The 22,482-nt window shown below is 44.3% G+C and overlaps 2 protein-coding genes across 3 annotated transcripts; both read left to right on the plus strand.

Moving 5' to 3' along the window:
- The first annotated feature begins 7,304 nt into the window (after positions 1 to 7,304).
- zranb2 (zinc finger, RAN-binding domain containing 2) lies at positions 7,305 to 12,489 on the plus strand. 2 transcript variants are annotated; one of them, XM_056603418.1, is made up of 10 exons: positions 7,305 to 7,573; positions 8,150 to 8,202; positions 8,288 to 8,396; positions 8,503 to 8,585; positions 8,672 to 8,748; positions 9,107 to 9,259; positions 9,672 to 9,901; positions 10,467 to 10,526; positions 11,062 to 11,283; positions 11,564 to 12,489. In XM_056603418.1, the coding sequence occupies exons 1-10, from the start codon at positions 7,509 to 7,511 to the stop codon at positions 11,625 to 11,627; spliced, it is 1,116 nt and encodes a 371-aa protein (XP_056459393.1). In that variant the 5' UTR covers positions 7,305 to 7,508; the 3' UTR covers positions 11,628 to 12,489. The 2 variants fall into 2 exon arrangements, with proteins under 2 accessions (XP_056459393.1, XP_056459392.1); XM_056603417.1 differs by having other exon boundaries at positions 7,306 to 7,573; positions 8,273 to 8,396; positions 11,564 to 12,486.
- A 783-nt stretch (positions 12,490 to 13,272) lies between these two features.
- ptger3 (prostaglandin E receptor 3 (subtype EP3)) lies at positions 13,273 to 21,796 on the plus strand. The gene is made up of 2 exons (XM_056603416.1): positions 13,273 to 14,203; positions 17,090 to 21,796. The coding sequence occupies exons 1-2, from the start codon at positions 13,355 to 13,357 to the stop codon at positions 17,480 to 17,482; spliced, it is 1,242 nt and encodes a 413-aa protein (XP_056459391.1). The 5' UTR covers positions 13,273 to 13,354; the 3' UTR covers positions 17,483 to 21,796.
- Positions 21,797 to 22,482: the final 686 nt, after the last annotated feature.

Below are 22,482 nucleotides of genomic sequence, written 5' to 3' on the forward strand. Positions count from 1 at the left end.
GATCCAAGAGGTGTGGGGGGGGGGGGGGGGGAGCGAGAGTGTTAGTTTAAGCCGGTTGGAAAGAAAAAAATGAAAAAGTCAAAATCAAACCAACCATCCAAGTCTCAGGTGCTGGGAAAATAAGTGGAGTTAAAAACATTAAGGAATCGCATCAGGCGGATGGACCAATGAGGCGTGACTAGGATGAGTGACAGAACCTGATTGGCTGCCTTGGGTGACCCCGCCTCGCTAACGACTAGATCACCTGTCTCGCCTCCCCTGATGCTGCCTCTGCAAGACGTACGGCAGCGGAAACGTGTATCCTGGATTGTGAACGGCCTTCTCCCTGGCAGACTTCACCATTCATATGAAGAGACAAAATACAGCAGTGTTTGTAATTCTTGTGATCCTATTGGAAGTCTGCACAAAGCGGGCACTGTGACAATCACAAATTGAGTTAGAAATTGTTTGCTTAACAGAAGACGCCGCAACGTGCTGATCCGTGACCTCACCATCACCCCACCACCAACACAAACACCATCACCAGACACTCTGGGGGCTTCCTTGAGAATTCGGGGTGGGGGGGGGGGGGGGGGGGGTGTGCAGGATCCACAAAACCCTCGTGGTACGGTCGAATTAATTTTGTCAGCGCTTAATTGCATCTATTGGTCCTGCCTGGAACCTCCTAATCCTGGATTATGATGATGCATTAACAGCTGTGACTGGCTGTTTACAAGGCATTTATCAGCCGGTGTCAACATAACGAGACAAATTCCACCTATCACATTAATCACACCGTTGCCAGGACGATGCCGCCAGCCAAGAGCACAGCCAGATGACAGAAGCGCGGCTGGGACTGTGGCGATGCTATGCTCCCAGATTTCTAATACATTAGCCGGTGTTATGTGGCAATCAGGATACCCCTTAAGTAACTCATTGTCAGGCAGACGGCAGAGGTGGGGAAGAGCAAGCTTAATTTAACTAAGAGCATTCATGACTTAGCGTCTGGCTGGGTTATGCAACTGGAAGAGAATTGGGGGGAAGTTGCATGCATGGCTGGCTACATCAAAGGCAAAAAAAATCAACTATTTTCCTCACAGAATGGTTCTAATTGGAGTCAGGTCGCTTAATTACTGTCTTAGTGTTGTTTGGCTAAGCTAGTCTCCCATTTCGTTAGTATCTGTCTCTTTCTTTCTCTCCCTCTCTCTTGGTCTCTCTGTCTCCCTCTATCTCGGACAAGCTAGGCGCTCTGATCTTTCTCTCTCTCCCTCTCTTGCTAGATCTCTCGACGCCTCCATCTCTTTCTCTCACTATCTTTTGCCGCTGTACTTAACATCATAAAAATTAAAAATCTGTACAACAGGACACACCACTTCAATGCATTTCACGTTAGATTAAATGACGTGTGCTTTTTAATGAACTACATTCTGAAATGTGGCAATGACTTCTCTGGGTTGAACACCTTTCGGTGGCCTATTTTAATTAACTGAATAGACAGTGTTTTTTAATGAGATGAGAAAATAACATCTAAGCTTTAATATCTGTGAAACATGACGCACTTAAAACAAATAAGGTTTGTTTGAATATGTCTGATTATTAATAATTATGATCATGTTCACACTTCCATTTGTCTGTGTGTGAACTGACCTCACTAGCAGTAGTTGAATGAAGTGTGAATCGTCTCCATTCTGTGACTTTTTGGACCAATAAAAGGGTTCCATTCAAATTGTGGCAGACGCCAGGGAGGAGTGAGGGGAGTGGTAGGTCTGGCAACCTGCAGGCTCCACCCCCAAGCCATACATGGACTTCCTCCAATTAACGAGGCAGCCCTGAAGGCCATTAAGCTGGACTGCTTGCAGTTAAAAGGGAGAGCAGGCTACCACAAGCCGGAGCTAGGGCGGGAGCTAGGGCTAGCAAGCGGCAGGCTAGCAAGCGGCAGGCAGGATCTGTGTGATCGGCTGGAAGCTCGGTGCGGCCTAAGAGAGAGCGAAACCTTGAAGTTTATTGATTTCCTGCGTACCGACCGCTTGTTTGAGGACCCTCCTGGTTGACGACCCCTGGACACAGATTACGGACTAGAGACTTTGGATCACCCTTTTCCCCACCCTGGTGAAGTTATTTACCCTGTGAATAAATCACCCCTTTGAACTGCTTTGTGTGTTGGTTGTGTCGGTTTATCTGTTTAAATTGGTGCCGTGGAAACCCCACACCCACTGGCCCGCTACAAAATGTATTTGCCTTAGCAAGTTAGTCTCAAACAAGTCAACAGACGTTTTAACATAGGATTTGTATTTTTTGCATAGTCACGCAGGAATCCGTGTGTGAGATAGTCTATGAAATTGTAAACAATTCTGTGGACCCCCCGCCTACCCTCTCTTCAATTATATGTGAGAAACAATGGCTGTGCACAGACGGTGTGCCGTACTATCTCTTTAAAATTCTCTGGCCTGCCAAGATCTGTTTACCGCCACAAATTTATATTGTCAGCAAGAACTGTTAAAAATCGACCTGCTACTGTCTATTCGCGACATACGTCGCTGTATAAAACGGAATATAATAGAATAGAGCAGTATACGTAAGTGGCTTAGGCCAAGGCTAAGGTTAAACTGGCTTCAATCCCAAATGTATGCCTCCTATACTACACACTTGAGTAAGATGCCTAATGCCTGATTCACTGAGAGCTGCTTCGGAAGAGAAATGTCTGCTATATAGATAAAAAAAGAATAAAATACAACAATAAAGTGGCTCCTTTTGTGTGGAGCTGGCAGGTCTGGATTCCCGCCCACAGCTGATAACATGCAGGTCGGGTTCTTTAGAGACCTTTCCCTTCCTGTGTGTGTGTGTGTGTGTGCGCGCGTGTGTGACCCTACGATGAATCAGCATGCTATGCTTTCTCATGAGCTTTCGCGTCCACAGCCCGCTGGGATTGGCTCATGCCCAGAACGACTCTGCACAAGGTCCAAGGAGGAAGAGGAATATTTAAATAAAGACAATTTGACATATTTGTACAGCTTGTTCCACTGGATTAAACACTGATCAAACCAAATGTGCATTTTAGGAACATCAACTTTTTGATACACAGAAAAACGTTTATTTATTGCCATAGCCTACTTTAACAATGTGCACATTTTGATAAAGGGCTGTGAGAATGGATTAATCTTCGATGTTGTGTCGCTCCCTAAAATGTTGTTTCCGCTATGATTGTTTGAGTGCGCCGCCTTTCCCCAGAAGTTGTGCTACTGTAATTTGTGCCCATGCTCCCGGCTCCCAAAATGAATGTGTTTCACTGATAAGAGTTAGTATCACAGCATAGGAGATAAGGTGGTAGAACGGGGAAAAAAAGAACATCTTGGCAGCACTGGCTAGCAGGCTGGCTTGTATATAATTCAAGAAAGGCTCTGCTGGTATCTTACGGACGACTCGACACCGCTTAGGTGTGAAGAGCCACTCCTGCACGCCGCTACCCCGACCTTGTGTCCAAAGCGCAGGCAGGGAGGCTGCAAAAATATGTGTTTGGAGAGGTGAAAACACACGCGCCTTCGCGCAGACACGCGCGCATTTGGACACATGTACACACAAACAAGTGCACGCGAACACATGTGCACACAGACACACGTGCACACCACCACAAGTGCACGCAAACACATGTGGACACAGACACAAGTGCACATGGACACATGTGCACACAAACACACGTGCACACAGTCACATGCCCGCGGTTGTTGTCACATGCTTGTGACAAGGGCAGGGTATCTTATTAAACTCGGTTAAACAACAGTCCCACCGATGTAACCGGCGCACACAGGGAATACACGCCAACCTGATTACCGCTGAATCATGATGTGGGCATGGGGGGGGGGGGGGGGGTTGTTGGGGTTGATAAAGACACCCTTTAATACCCCCCGCCTCCCTGTCACCTCAACCTTCCTCTTCTTCCATCTCCCTTTTGTCCTCTCCCCCCCCCTCGTAAAGTCTCATCTCCTCTGCCCCTCTCCCCTGTTTCCCTTCCACTTCCTCCCCTCTTCTCTACCTCTATTCTCCTCATTTCCTCTCCTATTCTCCTCTACTTTCTCCACCTCTCCAGCCCCCCCCCCCCCCTCCCCCTATTCTTCTATCCCCATCTCCTCTGCCAGCCATCTGTCAGCAGCTCTAAGGAAGCCCGGTTGGCTCACGCCAGGGTTTTCGTTTTTGTTTTTTTTCCTCCTCCTGCCTAGTTCATACATGGCTGCCTCTTTTTTTGCAGCTCTTTCAGGGGAGCGACTGTGCATGAACAGTAGGGTAGCTCAGGCATGACGGGCCCACTGGAGTGTTAACAGCGCAGCTCGCCTCGCCTCGAAGCTCTCATCGACAACACACGCGGAGCATCCCTGTTATTAGCCGCCATTGATCCAGACGGCGATCATCAGGTGGTCATGGCGGTGTGCCGAGAAAAAAAAGCCCACGTTGGAAGTTAGACCAGACTTAAAAATTGACTTTATCAAACATTAATTAAAGCCGTCTTTGTTTTGACGCCCGAGTTGAGCCAGCAACCCGTACAATGCAACTCCTTCGACGGATTTGAAATGCACATGACACGTAGCTCCGATATAGCACCACACCGAAGCCGTCTGTTCATGAGTTATTTACGGCTTCGGTTGCCTCTCATCGCCTATCCATCCTCTCATCTGTTCGTTCGTCCCACGGTGGGACGCAGCGAGCGAGCAGAGAAAAGCACCGGCTCAGCTGAATCTCTCCAGTTGAAGATGCTTTCCTGCACTATCAGCGGGAAGACACAAGGATCCCGCCATGAAATATGACTTCAATGAAGAAAACCGGTCTGATGCGGTGCAGCGATGGGGGGGGGGGTGTCGCTTTATGAGGAAAACAACCCAAAAAAGAGTTGATGGGGAGGGGAGCTGGTGAGGGGTACATTCAGCTGCGGCCAGCGGCATAAAACTTTCGGATTCCGCCGGTGGCATGAAACATTATCACGGTGGTCCAAGAGTCATTTCCTGTGACAGATCAAGGCTAAATTAAAAGATAGGCCCCCGCTGGCTCTGATCCTCTATCTGGGCCTAGCCCCCCCCCATCTCCCCATCTTATACAAGCACCATAAATCAGCCGCATGTCGCTCCCGCAGACAGTTAATGATTAAAACACAGTTTGATTAAAAAATCGTGTTCGGCTCATCTTAGGAGTGTACTCTATTAAATGAACCCATCTTGTCGGTGGCATAAAGGACATGCCTCAACAATATCCTCTTGCCCTCTTTGAGAGTGAGGGGGAGGGTTTGCTGTGGGAGGCAGCGGGAAGCAATCAGTAATTGAGTGCAGTTGCAAAAGCCAAGATGGCCGCACTGGTGTTGCCTCCTGGTGATGGAGTCCACGGGCTGTTTGATTTGAGCAGATGTCAAACATCCTATGCCAAGAGACGGAGACAAGAGGCCATTGCCTTTGGCTCATCCTTTGTGTATTTGGTGCTCATATTCTATAGGCACATTAGTGTTTGGATGCATTGTAAATATAACACGGCATCCATATTTGTTACAACATTATTTTATTATATTCCTTGACAAAATCAAACATTTTGTTTATTGAACAATGAAACACAAAAAAAGGTTAGCATGCAAGTGTCTTGCCTTTTAAGACTTTGGCTACTGTTCAACAACTGCTAAAACCCACACAACCACGCCAGCAACAACACACACACAAACACATTACAGAAAGCCACATATAAATCTGCAATTCACACCCTTTTTCACTGAAGTGTGAAGACAACTCCCTCATACTAAACGCCGGCAACACAAAAGACCGGGTCAAGACTCATATTCCTCCCATCCAGAAAACAACAGCTCTCTCCAGTGACCGTTCGAGGCAATGACACAGAATCTGACTCTGGTTTGACTATGAACTCACCTGGAATGCAAACACCTATCTGACACACCAAAGCCTACAGCAGAGAGCTTTGTTATTCACAGAAACAGGATCAATGTATTTGTTGCAGACAACCACGATGAAGCTGAACCTGACATCAGACGTCCCCTAGTGTCAACAACGAGAACAATCTCCTTCAGAATAATAGGCCATCGTCAGCAAAACAGCACATTCTCTGTTCCCCCTAATATCACAGAGCTCTGTGAACACCACAACGTAGCCCTGAGAAGGGGAGAATCCTTGCTGATTCATCACAGCCCTTACGTAGAGAAGACACCTGCCCTAAGGCCAAATCTACTGACTCCCACTGTTTAAAACACAACTGAAGCCTCCACATCATTGAGCCTCCCAAGCATTGCCTCTGAATACACGAGAGAGGGATGACAGCTTTCGTTTGATCAAGAGTACCTTTCAGCATGGAGCCTGGAACCTCCTATGCGCCCTCTTTTCTTTTCTATATTAACTTGGATTGTTAGTCTTAATAGCCTGCAATGAATAATCTTAAAATGACTTAAAAGAGCTTTCAGAAATTTTCTGAGACTAAAACTTAAGGTGTTTAACATAATAGGTTTTATCTGGTCGTTTTGGACCTCTGGACCTTAATCTAAAACCTTTGATGAGTGTTTCCTCTGATGAGGAAATAAAGAAAGAATTCAAATAAAAATTCTGGAAATGACAGTTACGTCATTTCAGGTCCCAGTGTGATCGCTATGCAAGTGAAAGAATCTCCAAACAACCCTAATACTCTCCTATCCTAATACTAGATGAAGGACATGTATTTAAAAACATGGTTTAAAAACACTTTATAATTAAGTTCAGGTAAAGATGTGCCTTTAGCAAGTCAGATAAGGCCGAAGAATGTGTTAGATCATTATTTAGATGGCCACGGCAAAGCAGGCAGTAATATATATATATATTGCTCCAATGACCATTTAGTTGGCACCAACTGTCATCTAGTGGCGACAAGTGGATTTACGAAATACGATGGACTGCCAGGCCAAGTCTAGGTCACGTTATGGCAGCCTTATGAAAGCTGCATTTTTTTTATGAATTCAATTGTATTACGTTGCAAATTATAGTAAAAGCTAAATATGATAATTCTAACATAACAACCCATATCCATCTAGGTCTTATATCTATGCAGAACCATTAAACAACGTTAATCTATCAATCTATCTACCGATCAACTACCTATGGGATAGGTAGGTGGTCAAGTAGGGAGGTAGGCAGGTAGATAATCTATCTACCTACCTACCTACCTACCTACCTACCTACCTACCTACCTACCTACCTACCTACCTACCTATCTATTTATCTACCTATGCATGTATCCAGCCATCTATCTGAATTATTATAACAACCATAACACAGTTGTGCATCCATCTATCCATCCATCCATCGTTAGAGCTGTTCAGCAGGGGTGTGAGTAAAGGAGGAGACCGTCCTACTCTCAGGAGTGAGAGTAAATGAGGAGAACGTCCTACCAGCAGGGGTGTGAGTTAACGAGGAGACCGTCCTACCAGCAGCACTCTCCGCCTCCGACGCCGGGAACTTTTCGCAGTCCACCCAGAGAGCCCCTAGCCAGCGAGCTAGCTAGTAGTGTGGACACACACCAACATGTCGACGTCGGGAACAAAGACCTTTCGGGTCAGCGATGGGGATTGGGTTTGCCCTGATAAGAAGTAAGTCAGTGTGTGTATTATTATAGTGGATGTGATGTTTTCAATGGTGGCGGATTGCATTAGCGTGCGGCGTTTTGTGAATTTATTAGAGGCTAACATCGGCTAACCAAGCGCTAGGCCTGTGAAGTGGTTAGCGCCTCTTCGTGCAATGCCCACAGCGAATCAGTATCCACACATTGCATGATCATCTCGACAACGATAGGAAACAATCATCGTCTACATATGTCCAGCCATTGCAAGGACCAACACGTGTTCTTGGGGAGCTGCAGGCATGTGATTAGCTAGCTAGCATGTCTGCAAGTAGCCGACCCTGGGCTGCTGCCTGGCTGGCTGCTCCTGACATTAATGACGAATCATTTCTATCAGAAGAGCTGATCAGGGGCTGCAAGGTTACACTGGGACTGCAAAACAATGTCAACAAATGTCCCGTTTTACTAGTTATCTTTGTAACGTCATCTACTTCCAGGAATATACCTATTGACAAGCGATCTTGTTGTAGTTGCTGTATATATATGTTTATATGTATGTGTATATGTAGATATGTATTAATATATCTATATATTTCTGTTTCTGCAGATGTGGAAACGTGAACTTCGCAAGGAGAACCAGTTGCAACAGATGCGGTGGAGGTAAGTTCAGTTCTGAAAAATGAAGACTCTGTTTTGCATAAGCTAGGCATCTTACATTCGTCGTCATCAGTTTCTACTCTGGCAGAGAAAACAACAGAAGCGAAGATGATGAAAGCAGGAGGCACTGAGATTGGGAAAACTCTTGCAGAGAAGAGTAGAGGTCTCTTCAGTGCAAACGACTGGCAGTGTAAAACGTATGTCACCCAATGAGAACTGCATTACAGCTGCAGGTTCCAACACATTCAGTCAAACGCGTTGCATTATTTATGGACGCTCACATCCCATTAACTCTTGTTTAAGGTGTGGCAACGTCAACTGGGCCAGGCGGTCTGAGTGCAACATGTGCAACACGCCCAAATTCGCCAAGCTTGAGGAGAGAACGGGTAAGAAGGGACCACAAACCGAGAACCATTACTCTGCATTGCATCTCATGTGGAAGTTCACACTTTTGTTGTTTTTCCTTTGACAGGCTATGGCGGTGGTTTCAACGAGAGGGAGAACGTTGAGTACATCGAAAGGGAAGATTCTGATGGGGAATATGATGAGGTGAATAATATTAACATTGTAGTTACTCATTTCCCTTCATATAATAAAAAAAAGGTGAGGCTGAGAAGGATATAAGCACGCAAAAAAAAAAAAGGAGTAGCTACAAAAATAATTTAGTGTTGCACAAGCAGGTTTCTAAAAATAAACCCCTGGACTGAATGCAGGGTAGTTGTAGGAGCCAGAGAACAAAGTGCATTTATTCTTCCTTTTAAGTACTTCAGTACAGGAAAAGCGGTGCAATGTGCATCAGTTCATGAATCCAGTGACTTTAATTGGTGTGTCTTGCTGTTACTGCGAGTGCGTTGTTGAATTTGTTCACGTACAAACTATGGATTTGTCTCTCTCTGCTCGGCAACAGTTTGGCCGGAAAAAGAAAAAGTTCCGCGGCAAACCCGGCAGCGAACCGGCAAAAAAAGAGCCCGCAAAGAAACCTCCCGCGAAGGTCGAGGAGGAAGACGACGACGATGACGAAGACGAGGAGGAAGGAGACCTTTCAAAATACAAACTGGATGTAAGTCAACCCACACAGGGCCCGAAACCAGCGTTCATGAACGATCAAATACCCTACACCGAACCGTAAAAGTTATATCAGCGATGTGACTGGTTTAAATACCATTTATTTTAGAGTTTATTTGTTTAGCACAAATTACAAAATCTGTGCAAGGCGGGAGCGAAGCCTGTGTAGGCTTGTAAAGAGTTCCACGGTTTTGAGTGGTTGGTAGTACCATTTGTTTTGTGTATGATCTCGGAGCATGGGCATGCCTACAGAGACGTGTTTTTTTGACGGCCTGCTTATGGGGCAGGCAGCTAGCGGATCGTGGGGAAAGATCGATGAATGTGATAATTTGTGTTTAGGCCTAGCATTGCTGATGCAAACTTTACCTCAGACAATACATAACACGGTTAACACGGTCCCTCTTTAGGACGACGACGATGATGATGAAGACGGAGACCTGTCCAAGTACGACCTGGACGCCAGCGAGGATGAGGCCAAGGAGGGGGCGAAGGCCGAGCAGGATGTGAAGGAAGTGAGAAAGGAGGGGGAGAAGGAGGACGATAAGGAGGACGATAAGGACAAGGCCAGTCCCACGGCCTCGTCCCGTTCACGCTCCTCCTCGCGCTCGTCTAGCTCCAGTTCTCGGTCGAGGTCCAGGTAAAGGGTAACGCCAGGCAAAATGTCAGTATCAGCTCTCAATCTCTTTTTCCACACTACTGGTCCCCTTGAACACAACGTGCTGCTGGGTATTTTTTGTGTGCTGATTTCTTGTGTTAACTGCTTTTTTCGTTGACGATTTTGTCCTATCTGCGCCGTCCTAATGTCAGCTTCTACGATACATCGAATGACCCTTTTAATATGTTCTCACGTTGTGGCCTATTGTTCTCTTTGGTTTTTATTGAATTAAGACAGTTTTAGTACTTTCAGTACAGGACGTTTTCGAAAATGTTTAGCCAGTGAGTTTATTTTATAATAAATGTATGTTTTATCTCTGAAATATTTGTACAACAATTTCTCATATTTGCTGTTCTTTGACATAAAATGTATTTTTATTAAATATCTATTTATATACATATTAACATTTTTGTATTTGAACTTCTCTTGCTCCAGGTGACTGTGGCTGTACTGTACTGTGCGCCAGTCTCTCGTGCACAGTACAGAGTCCCCGTTCTGGCCTCTGCATAGAAAATATTGGAAAAAGGGTTTTGTTCTTGTGTTCCAGGTCCCGTTCTCGGAGCTCCTCCAGTTCCCGGTCTGGGTCCGGCTCCCGGTCTGCTTCCAGGTGAATGAGGTGGCATGCACTCTCTCTCTCCCCCCAGAGAGAGTGCATGCATCGGGGCGGAAGGCCGCAGATTAGGCCTGGTTCTAGATAAACTAACGAGGGGCTACACAGTGATGACCGTATACTGCTCTAGCCTCCTAACGGGTGGGACTCTGCACTGCGTCTTGTTCTGACACTATTACTAGATAAATTTAGGCCCCGGCAATGTATATACACTTCTACTTCCGACTTCAAATTACGATAAGAACTGCCTGCGAGATTTGATCCGACAATTGTTCATCCTTCAAAGCAGAGGCTAATGGTGCCCGGCAGCAGTCATCAACCACCCAAGAAACATATTAGCTAATACATGTGTACATAACGACGCTAATGAGCGCCATCATTAATGTACCCTGGCCTTGTATCCACCTTCGGGAGCGCATAGCAAAGCACTCCTGGGCTCAGCGTTCATGAAATGCCTGCTCCCCCCCCCCCGGTTGAGCTCACGCTGATTATCTTGCCTGGTTTATATCCCTTCCCCTCCACCCCCCATAAGATCCAGCTCCCGGTCGAGGAAGGGATCCTCTCCCGGGCGGGGCTCCGCCCACTCCCGGTCGTCCACGCCCAAGCGCAGCCAGTCGCCCAAGCGGCGCAGCCAGTCGCCCGAGGCGGGGCGCAAGCGTAGCCGGTCGCCCGAGGCGGGGCGCAAGCGTAGCCGCTCCAGGTCCTCGTCCGCGGGGAGGAAGCACAGGTGCTCACGGACCCAGTCGTCTGAAAGGTTTGGGTTTGCCGTGGAAACGCTATACCAGTGGCCCACTCACTGAATTCACTTTATTTTTGTATTGTGTATCGTATTCAAATGTCTACGGTTTCTCTGTACGTTCTTATAAGAGAGAGGGCTTGCAAAGTAATTTCAGATTTGTTTTAGTTCAATGTTTTTTTTTTGTGGTGGATGCATGTTCGTTTTGGTGTGTTTTTTTGTTTTTTTTAAATCGATGTTTGTCTGCACTGTGGCTCACCTTCGTCTTCTTCCCGCGATGTTTCCCGTGTTCTTCCAGACGCCGTGGACATTCCTCCGGATCCTCTCACTCGGGCTCCAGTTCAAAAAAGAAATCGGTTTAGATGCCCCCCCTTAAAAAACAGAGCAATGATACAGGGCGAAAAAAAGGACCCTAGTTATAAGTGCATGTTGTGTTTGAAATAAGAAGAAAAAAAAAAAAGACCGGCCAAGTTCCTGATGCTGTTTGATTTCATAAAACGTTGCAGCTCATCTGTCTGACTCCCCGCTTAAAATACGAGAGCGCTATCCGTTTTCTCATGCTACCCGCCACTCCTTAATACATTCTGCTCTGTGACATGCGTGTGTGTAACTTTAGGTGTCAAAATAAAATACAAATGTCTGGTCATGTAAGATAAAACAAGACATACTGTGAAGAGGTTGTATCCATTTTAAAAGTCATTTTATTTTATTTTATTGGATTCGCCTGCAAAACCTAATCAATATAGGTTTAGTTTTTTTTTTCCGTTCAAAGAAAAATTAATTAATTTTAATTTGGCAAGAAATAGGCTATTTTCAAGGTAGTACTTGAGGTTTGGGTCGGTTTTGCTGCGTTTTGTGTTCAAGGTAAGTATTTTTCTTTTACTTTAGATTATTGTTTGGATTTTTTGTCTGCTCTGTCATTAATTGCACACATTCTCTCAAGCATAACGTTTGAAATCTTATAGCGGATCCTGACAACAACAAAAAAAAAAACATCAAAAAATATCAAATGGTTTGTTAAAACCTTGGCCCTCCGTCACTGAGAAAATACACGTTAAGAAAATCGAATTATTTCCCATGATGACGCAGCATTGATAGAATGTGCTTTTGGGTGTTTTTCTTCTGTTAAAAAAAAAAGGGTAATATGTAAAACAACATGTAAATAAAATGCCTTGATTTAACTGGTGGTCTTGTGTTTCATCATCCTTAATGGATTCAAATTTAGTGGAGCATGATGGCTGTATCATTTTCTCATGTCATTCTTTGTGCTTAATTGCATTATGGGATTAACCGGCACGAGGTCAAACCTCCTCATCTCCCCATTTCGGCGAGAGTGCGTTTTGTTCGTCCTTGCAGCTCTGTGCGCCATAGGTCTCCGTAGGATAGCCTACAGCTATGTCTTGGGTTTGGAACATACTAAAATGTTTCCTATTTACGTGCCTAGTGCTGTTCTAGTTCCACTCAAAAGGTGGCGCTCGTATTTAATACGTAAGATCAAGGATTCAATTAATAGCCTGGGACGTTTCGACCGACCTGCTGAACAACATCGATATAATTGCATGTCCTTTTTGGATTGTGAGAAACGTGTTTCAGCTCAGAGAAAGGGTCCAAATTGTGTTACATCGGAAATGTAATGATTAATCCGTTATCACTAAATAACCAGATGATTAATAGGTGTCTGGATCTTTTTAACAGGTGACCAATGAGCTATATATTGGCCCGTTGATCATGTCTCATTTATTTATTTATTACAAAATGTTATTAGTTTATAGAGGACGAAGTCACGCCAAAAGTTTGTTTCAAACACCTGATCAATCAGACAAATTATGATCATCTATTTAATCAGTTTAAACAACTGATGACGGGCGTCTGGATTTGAACCGCCGCAGTAACAGGCAAAATGTGCCAAGCCGTCCCGCAGGGTAGGGGGGTTGCTGGCGCGCGGCGCGGTCGGTCCCGCCTCTCCTGCTTAAAGAGTCCGGTACGCCTCCGCGCTCTTCAGTTTGCCCAAGCAGCAGGAGTGGATTATAGGATGCTGGACACGTGCGATGGATTCTAGTTTTTTTATATTATCAACATTACGGAAAGGATGACCTCCGACAATTGTGATTCTCTCGAGGCTCAGCAGAACATCGGAGAAATGTTGAATTCCAACGTCTCCAAACATTTACGCGAAGGCAATGGCACCAACAGTGGCTCTTGTAGCTCGGTGTCCGTTGGATATCCAATTACTATGATGCTCACGGGCATGGTGGGCAACTCTCTAGCTCTTATCCTGGTGTATTTCTCTTACAAAAAGAAGGAAAATATAAGGAAAAGGTCGTTTTTGCTTTGTATTGGCTCGTTGGCGCTGACCGATCTCTTTGGGCAGCTTCTGACCAGTCCGATCGTCATATCAGTTTACCAGGCGGGCCTCAAGTGGGAGAGCATCGACCCGTCTGGCAACTTGTGCGCGTTTTTCGGTGTGTGCATGACCACTTTCGGTCTCTGTTCTCTTTTTATGGCCAGCGTAATGGCCATTGAGAGGGCCCTGGCGATCACCAATCCACACTGGTACTCCAACCACATGAAGACAAGTGTCACCAAACAGACCCTGGTGATCATCTGGTGTCTGGTCTTGGTCTTCGCTCTGCTGCCCATCGTAGGGGTCGGCAAATACACTTTGCAGTGGCCAGGAACTTGGTGCTTCATAAGCACGGGGGACAGGGATGTTCCCGGTAACATGTTTTTCTCCATTACTTTCGCGCTACTAGGGATCTTCTCTCTGCTTGTGACTTTCTCCTGCAATGTGGCCACCATCCGGGGGCTGGTCATACGCTGCAGGAACAAGTCTGGCACGGCCCAGTCCTCCAAGCAGTGGGAACGACTCACCACGGAGACCGTCATCCAACTGTTGGGGATTATGTGCGTCCTGCTAATTTGCTGGTCTCCCTTGCTGGTATGACTTTTATCTTTTCGTTATCCATGGGATTTTTTTTTTCCACTTCTAGAATCTATTTACCCACACGCACGCACGCTTTTTACACTTCACACTGGTTTATTTTTGTCGTACGTGCCAAAAAGCCAAAGTAGGCTACTATGTTGTCCTGCAAGCTTCCTTTGATAAACTAATGCCATTTGCCATTACGGGCGAATCCACTTAGCCGGGCCCTGTTTGGTGGTCTGCTCATTGTATAATGAGGTCATATATTATCCGTCAAACATTTTATTGCCCCGTTGAGGATATTCCGATTATCCACAGTACTAGCAATGGTGCTGCTGGGTAATGACAAGCAACCAGCGTCTACAGCCAATGATTTGTAAACTATTTGTCTGTCATTTATTTATATATTGTGATAGCTTGATAATGAGATTTTGCCTTTTTGGTGGTCCTTGTTATTGCGTATGTGATCAATTCAGTTATTCATATTATTTTGAAATGAACAATAAGCATTTTTTTCCAAATGTTCTTTTGCACAGAAAAATAGTTCACGTATAACCAAATCTACATTATCACAAATATATTAATAGGATGGAGGATAAAACGTTATGGTCTAATAACCAAACATCAGCACACACATTCTTTTTCAAAAAGTGACATGAGATTGATAACAAGACCAAAATAGTTCACGTATAACCAGGGGTGGACTGGGACAAAAATTCAGCCCTGGCATTTTCTGTCCAGACCAGCCCACTACATTATCAGCACTAGGGGTGGGACGAGACGAACGGGAAGAACCCTGTATGTACTTTATTAAAACAATTTAATCAAGTAAATACATCCGAATAATAGTACAGCACTGCAAATAGCAGTTGTTGCTTTTTTTTTTCAAGTTTCTCTTTGTGTCTCTTGTGCTGCTGACAAGAAAGGCATGAAACCTGAACAGGAAGTTAACAGACATCCTGTGGTCGCTGCATCTCAAACCCCCATATCTACATATCTACAAAACCCTTGTTAAATATCACACTTGATCCAACGCTAAATTCTCTCTTGCAGTTTTTAGTCTGTGAATGTGAAAATCTTTTGGTTTAAGCCCAGCATTAGTTAAAACCAGCCTCTGACAATAATAACAAAATATCCTGACAAATAATCTAAATAGAAACATATTACAGAGTAGCAGCATTAGAGCTGAAACTCATTTGTTTCAACTGTGACTCAGTCATTGTGAAACCATAAATAGAGAATTGAAGGTTTTTTATCTGTAGCTGCGAGAAAAAGTCTAAGAAATTAATTACAGGTCTGAACAGATATGCATTCTCATATTAGACATTAGACTTTTTCACACAGCTATAGATAAAAACAAAAAATATCAATTCTCTATTTATGGTTATATCTATATATATTACCCTACTTCCTCGTCCGCAGCCAGCCAGCTACACTAATTCAACCATATTCATGACCTGCAAGAAACAGCAAACAGAACTTGTACTCAGTATCTGTGTACTGAGTGACAAGTATATGTAGCCATGTAGACTTTTTGTGACGGAGTGACACTTGGTGAACAAATGTATCTGTCATGAAGGATGACTTAAGTCTCAAAAGAGCCCCAAGACCTACCTGCATAACTGTTCATTTAACTTAAAAGGGGGGGGGGGGGGGGGGGGGCGGGGCGAAAACATGGGTATTTTTCTTTAGTTCGTCCGTGAACTTACATTTACGTTTAGGCATGGCTGGGGGGGGGGGGGGAGGGTTTGTATCGTGAGCCTACGTACTTCAGTGGGGGTTTAATTCCGTCTATACACGGCACCTTCTCAACGAGCACATGAGATCGGTCGCCCAATGACAGACTCTCTCTACAGTCAGCTCGCGCAAGAAGGTGGAACGTAAGGGAGATACCATTTCCAGAACTTGGAAGGCCGTAATAACCATAGACATATACAATGGTAATAACTAGTAGGTTATGTGAAAGACCCAGAAACACAAATATACGACGAGGCAAAAAAAAAAAAAAAGCTAATAATAACAATAATATATATATTTATTTATTTTTTGCGACGAGGCAAAATACCGGACGTTTTTGGAATCCCTGCCGGACGCATTTTTTAGGTCTCGAAAAGAGGACATGTCCGGGAAAAAGAGGACGTCTGGTCACCCTGAGTTAATTAGGTCACATCACATTCAATGTAAAAACGTTTTGTTTTGGACATGTGATGCAGCCTAGCTAGCCCCAGGCTAACGTTACTTGTGTTGACCCCGGCACCAAATAGGTCTGTACAATTTGAACATTTAGCAGCTTCCACCTCCAGAGAGTCGCAGTTTTCTTACGCTTATCCATTTTCAGCTCCCTCCCGACTCCCACGACTCCGGCCCGCGCCATGAGGTCCCGCTGGTTTGTGTTGTGATTGACAGCACTGTCAGGGCTCTCTGAGCCAGTCAGCCCATGATTGATTGACAATGACAAACATAGACCAATAATATGCGTCGATGCTGGCCACACACTGCTAGCTCTCTGTTGCCCATTGGCCGGCACAATTGGAGGGAATTTAGAGAGAGAGAAAAAAACAAAACATAGCGGACCAGACCGGCCCACATTGGGTCAACGGCCCACCGGGACGATGCCCGGTATGCTAGATGGCCAGTCCACCCCTGCGTATAACCAAAAGTACATTATCACAAATATATTAATATTGGAAGAACTAGAAATTGAACAACCAATTTTTATATAACACAATATGAGTGCAGAAAAGCTCTTATGCTCCAGCATTACACTCAGTATCCATACCAAAGAGTCACTCGGACCACTTATAACAACGAGGTAAAAGGTATCATCCACTAAAACAAACAGAGTTGAAAGTGTGTCATTTGTCTCAAATCAGCATCCACATCAACGACCTCCCGTTACAGGTGCTAATGCTGCGGATGATCTCAACCCAGACCTCATCCCATCACTGCAAGCAAGACTCCTCCTCCTCCTCCTCCTCCTCCTCTTCCTCTTCCTCTTCCTCCTCCTCCTCCTCCTCCTCTGTGTTCTCATCCACCTCCTCCTTAGCCCCGGGTCGAGACCTGGATTGCAACTTCTTCCTCATGGCCATCCGCCTGGCCTCGCTCAACCAGATCCTAGACCCCTGGGTGTACCTGCTGCTCCGGGAGATCATGCTGCGCAAGTTCTGCATGGTGGCCAACGCCATGTCTAACTGCTCCGTCGAGAGACACAACGAGAACCAGGTGGCCCTGACCGCCCTCCACAAGGAGGTCTCGCCGGAGGCGGACCACCTCCAGAAGCAGCAGACGGAGTAGACGGCCTGCTTCGGTTTATTGTTTACATTAAAGGTGGATTTAATGATTCGTTTCCGTGACCCAGTTCGCGTGATTCAGTTCGCCACGAGGAGTCGTTCGCGAATCGTTCGTTCGTTCGTTCGTTCAGTCGAGTTTCCGGTAGCACTAACTCCACTGAGTCTGCATCATGGAATGCACGCCATTGCACGTTTCTCATCTGAGTCAGTCAGACTCAGTGGAGTTAGTGCTACCGGAAATTCATTCGTTCGTTCAGTCGAGTTTCCGGTGAATCGAATGGTGAACGAGACGACCGAACGAACGAGAGAGACGAACCGGTTTGGTTAGTTCGTTCTAAAGACTCGTTCATTCGAACCGGTTCGCGAACGAACGAGCCAACACTAGTTTACATAGAAGCAGACAAGACGGGACGGGATCCGGGGTTGTGGCGCGGATCGGATCGGATCGGATTTCCTGCACATTGACAGATTCATTAGATATTCCGAAACGGATTGTTTCTTTTTTCTGCACGACGGGAGACTGGATTTGAACTTTGATTTTGTAGACTGTACACAGGAGGGTGCTTAAGGTGTCTAAGGAGTCAAGAAGCTGTGCGGCAGTACTGTACATGTTCACCAGCTGAGTCCTCTCAATGTGCACTCGTATTTGTTTGCTTGAAAAAAACAACAACGCACATTCCATTCCAAAGTCACCTAACCAGCATGTGGTCACGGCACCTTGCAGACTTGTTGCAAAGTTTTGATTGTAGTTTGAAAGGAAATGTTTTTTGGGTGTTTATCTTTGTTTTGACTGTGTCTTTGGACTGCAGACTCACCAAACATGGTTGCTTATGATATTGTTGCTGATGTGGTTGTGCTTAGAAAACCTCTGTGGCCTATTAGTTTAAATAAACATGATCCATCAGGAACAAGGATGGTGAATCAATTCCAAGCAAAACTATAATCGAATGGTGCAGTGTTCTCAGAACCTTTTATAGTGCCTGCTGAACTGTGGCTGCTTCTAACAACGTTAAGCTATTACTGTACATTCACAGGGGCTTGACGGAGAATGTTGAAAAGAGGATTTCAATACAAGCTGTATTGTTTATTTTTATTTTTTTCACCTACCTATAAGTACTAGCTTTAAAGCGCTTGATAAAACTATATTTATCGTATTGCGCATGTACAGGATTGTTCCAATGGTGAAACGCAAGGGACAATTATGTTTGATTAGTAATGTTGTTAATTTTAACATTGTAAATATTTGTCAAGCAAAAAATTATTTATTTATATGTTGGGGTAATTGCACATTTTCTTGTTCATTTGTGGTGAATGCCGTCTATAAATGTTAAAATATGTATCCCGCCGGGTTGATTGCAAACAAGGCCATTGAAATGTGAATGTCGTACCGTCTATCCAATTCCTTTCGATTTCTGCAAGGCATGGAGCTTACTTAGTTTTTCTCCATCTAAGATTCTCGCATATATTTGAGACATGCCAACTCTTAAATGCCAATACAAGATGTCAAAGCTTACAAGAGGATCAGTTTGGATGCAGAGACAGTGAAGTAGCCCCTCCGAGCCAAACGGTACTGGGGAAGATCTCGAGAGACGTCGTTTAGAGGACGCTAACTACTCCTGGGTGACAGTTAATGAGGACTGATTGGGTGAACACCGGTGTCTCCTTAAAACATTTGTACTTCATCTGTGTATCATAACTGTCAGATTGCAAAGTTACATTTTGTACCCATAGTAAATCAATGTTTGTGCCATTCTACGTTAGAAGACAAATGTCCTTCGACATCTTCTTCTGCAGCAGTAGGATACTGTTTGCATAGGATAGCAAGGAATTCTCTATGATCTTCTCACATTGGCCGATAGTATTATGTGTCGGGTACACCAGACTAATCTTGTTGGGATCATACCAAAATGTGAGCTTAAAGCTGATTGGTCAGAATGCTGTGTGGGAGGTGGCCACCTGAAAGCAGTATAGGCCTCTCTTGAGTTTTTGTTGATGTTAATGATTAGTATTTATGTCAGGGATTACAGTGAAAGAAGATCTAATATGTACATTTAAGTTATTGACAAACTGCACCAATGCCTCATGGAGACATTTCCATGCAACATGGCTGTTGAATGGAAAGTGAAGACATTAAAAAAATGATCACAACACAAAAGGCTAAGTGTAATTCAGGGTTTGTTTTGTTTGTGTGTTTTCTATGTTTTCTTGTTTGCACAGAAATTTGCTTGTGGGTTACCTTGTTTCTTATCGCAAAAATGAATTGTTGCCCGTTTTTAGCAAGTTGCTTGGGTAAAATATCTCATTGGATGTATTTAATTAGTATTCAAATCTGCTTTTGAAAACCTTATTGTTTTTCTCCAGCGTTTAAGGATGTTTTCATTATTGTTTTCAATGTCTTTATTTTGAGGAAAGTTTTTCTCAGTTCAAGTTTTTCGTCATATCAATTAGACCCTGCTTAATAATTACTTGACTGTGGATTTTCTTCCTTTGTGTTTGGAAAAAACACAGAGGCCCCAAACAAGGCCACAGAACAGGTGAGGTCGGATTTTCTTACGGTATTCAAATACATTCCTCTTGGTTCCAGTGAACACCACCTGAAAGCCATAACACTGTGAATAATGCTTTATGATTCTCAGAAAGCTTTCTCTGCCAGCTGGCTCCATTCTCCTCAGATCAGTCCGGCATGCAGTTTGATCTTCTGATTCCATCCATGTGCTGATAGACAGGCTGCCTTTATAGAGGCCTGTATTGGCTCGAGGTTGGATAAACTCCTTCCAAGAACTCCCTACAGCGTCGGTTTCCCCCAACCCAGCTGCATCTCAGTTAACCCTCAGATGGGCTGAAGTGTTGCAGGAGTCAGACTCCCAGCCGAAAGATACTGGGTCCGATCCCCCATGTCCGCAGTCAACCTGAGCAAGATGCCTAGTCCGTGACGAATTCACTGTAAATCGCTTTGGATAAAAGCTGAATGACTAAATAATAGTACCATCCTTTTTGCAACCACTCAGTTATGACGTCTCTAACCTACCTGGTCACCACCGCTTACAAACACAACTCAGTTATAAAGTCAGTTGGATTTGACCATCATCAGAACAAGGGGAGGAAGAAGATGAGGAAGAAGAGCCCCCCACCCCCGTTCTCCCCTCTCTCTGATTGGCCAGATGGAGGGGTTGTCGGTCTGGTGCTTCCATCTCCTCAAGGCTGGACCGCTATAGAACACACTCAATATGTCTCATCTCACAGGGTGGCTGATGAAGGCACCTTGCATCTATAATGCTTTGGAATCTATAATGTTGGGAAAGCAGTAACATATCATGTATAATACGTCTTTTATTTCCTTTGGTTGGCTGTTCATTTCGGGGACGTTGATGAAAACAATCTCTCTCCCGCCCCGTTGGGATGGTAGCGGAGAACTGCTAACTCAACAAACTGACCCCTACACTCTCCTGGTGAGCCTGGCGACCGACCCCCTCCTGAATAATCAATCAAACGTCGACGTCGACACAAACAAGCCGGAAGAAGCCATTACTTGTTGTTTTACTGTGAGACATGGAATTTATCTTGCAGCACTGCGACAACTTTAACTCCACTGTTTACCAGATGAGGCAGAGCAGCTTATTATGAAGTATCCTTTATAAATATGGAAAGGACATGTTCTATTTATTTATGAAGGTCTCCATTTAGAGCTTAAATATTTGCCCCGCGTCTTGGGTGGTTAAAGATATTAATGTGTCTCGATAAATAAATAAAAATTCAGATTTATAACTAAACTAAAATGGTGTTCTATTCTATTAAATACAGTGAACCCTAACGCCATGCAAGACAATAGACACACAAGGTCTGAAGGTTTTTCAAACATGTCAGACGTTCAGACACTTCACCACGCCATTTGTTTACTTCCTTAACAACTTTTAGGAAATTGTGGGTGCATTGTCTGTGTAGCATGCCTACATTTTCAGCATTCCTTCTGTTTCAACTCAAATATTGACCATACCACTATTCAATTGCCCATTAAAAGTGCAATTAAATGTGTGCTAAACATACAAAAACAAAATGTTTTCTCTGCTTGCACAGAACCTTGAGTGAGGGAGTGAGAGAGTGAGTGAGTGAGTGAGTGAGTGAGTGAGTGAGTGAGTGACTGAGCATGTAAATAATAATTTTCTCATACTCATCATCCACAGGTGGGTGCATTATTCACTTCATTTGCCTAGTCAGCCTGGCCTAACCTTTCATACCGAATTTGTTTGGCATCTGCATCAACTTTAGCTGTTATGTGTGGTGAGTGTATAGAGGTGAATGCATTAAAGGCCTAAAAGTGCTTATGATTATGCTGTGCATGTGTACACCAAGGCCAGTGCTCCTAATCTATCAATCAATCAATCAATTTATTATTTAAAGTGCAAAATCACCATGGTACATGGTGATTTCTAGGGGTCTAGGAATCTAGGGGTCAGGATGTTGATATTTGGTTGTGGGGGAGTAAAGGAAGTCACAGGATGTTGATATAATCAGACCGAAGTAACTGAGTGGTAAAATATGATGAATATATGCCTTATGATGGGAACGGATTAGGCTTTTTACATTATATTCATACCATATAATCATAATAATGGCCCTCTTTTAGATAAAAAATGATCACATAGGAAAGTAAAAACAGATCTGCATAACAACATGATTGATTTAAATATATTCAGTAAATGTGTTCAGAAATGTCCTAATCAGAGAAAACCTGCACAGTGACAAGCTATCTTCAATAATAATAATAATAATAATATATGAAATTTATATAGCGCTTAATATGGTACTCTAAGACGCTTTACATATTGGCCTATCAAAACTATGTAAGACAGACTAGGAATAAAAGAAAAACAGAGGTTAAACATGAAGAATAAGGTGGGAGTTAGGTGGGGAAGGCTAGTGTGAAAAGGTATGTTTTGAGGGCAGATTTGAAAGAAGATAGGGTTGGAGAGACCTTGATGTGGGAGGGGAGTGAATTCCAAAGGG

The sequence above is a fragment of the Gadus chalcogrammus genome, chromosome 12, assembly GCF_026213295.1.
Source record: "Gadus chalcogrammus isolate NIFS_2021 chromosome 12, NIFS_Gcha_1.0, whole genome shotgun sequence".
Lineage (NCBI taxonomy): Eukaryota > Metazoa > Chordata > Actinopteri > Gadiformes > Gadidae > Gadus > Gadus chalcogrammus.

Bases quoted from the DNA above. Each gene is read 5' to 3' on its own strand.
- zranb2 (XM_056603417.1), top strand. From the start codon at position 7,509: ATGTCGACGTCGGGAACAAAGACCTTTCGGGTCAGCGATGGGGATTGG. The intron at 7,574-8,149 runs GTAAGTCAGTGT...CTGTTTCTGCAG, and splicing joins TGGGTTTGCCCTGATAAGAA to ATGTGGAAACGTGAACTTCG. The intron at 11,284-11,563 runs GTTTGGGTTTGC...GTGTTCTTCCAG, and splicing joins CGGACCCAGTCGTCTGAAAG to ACGCCGTGGACATTCCTCCG.
- ptger3 (XM_056603416.1), top strand. From the start codon at position 13,355: ATGACCTCCGACAATTGTGATTCTCTCGAGGCTCAGCAGAACATCGGA. The intron at 14,204-17,089 runs GTATGACTTTTA...CTCCCGTTACAG, and splicing joins TTTGCTGGTCTCCCTTGCTG to GTGCTAATGCTGCGGATGAT.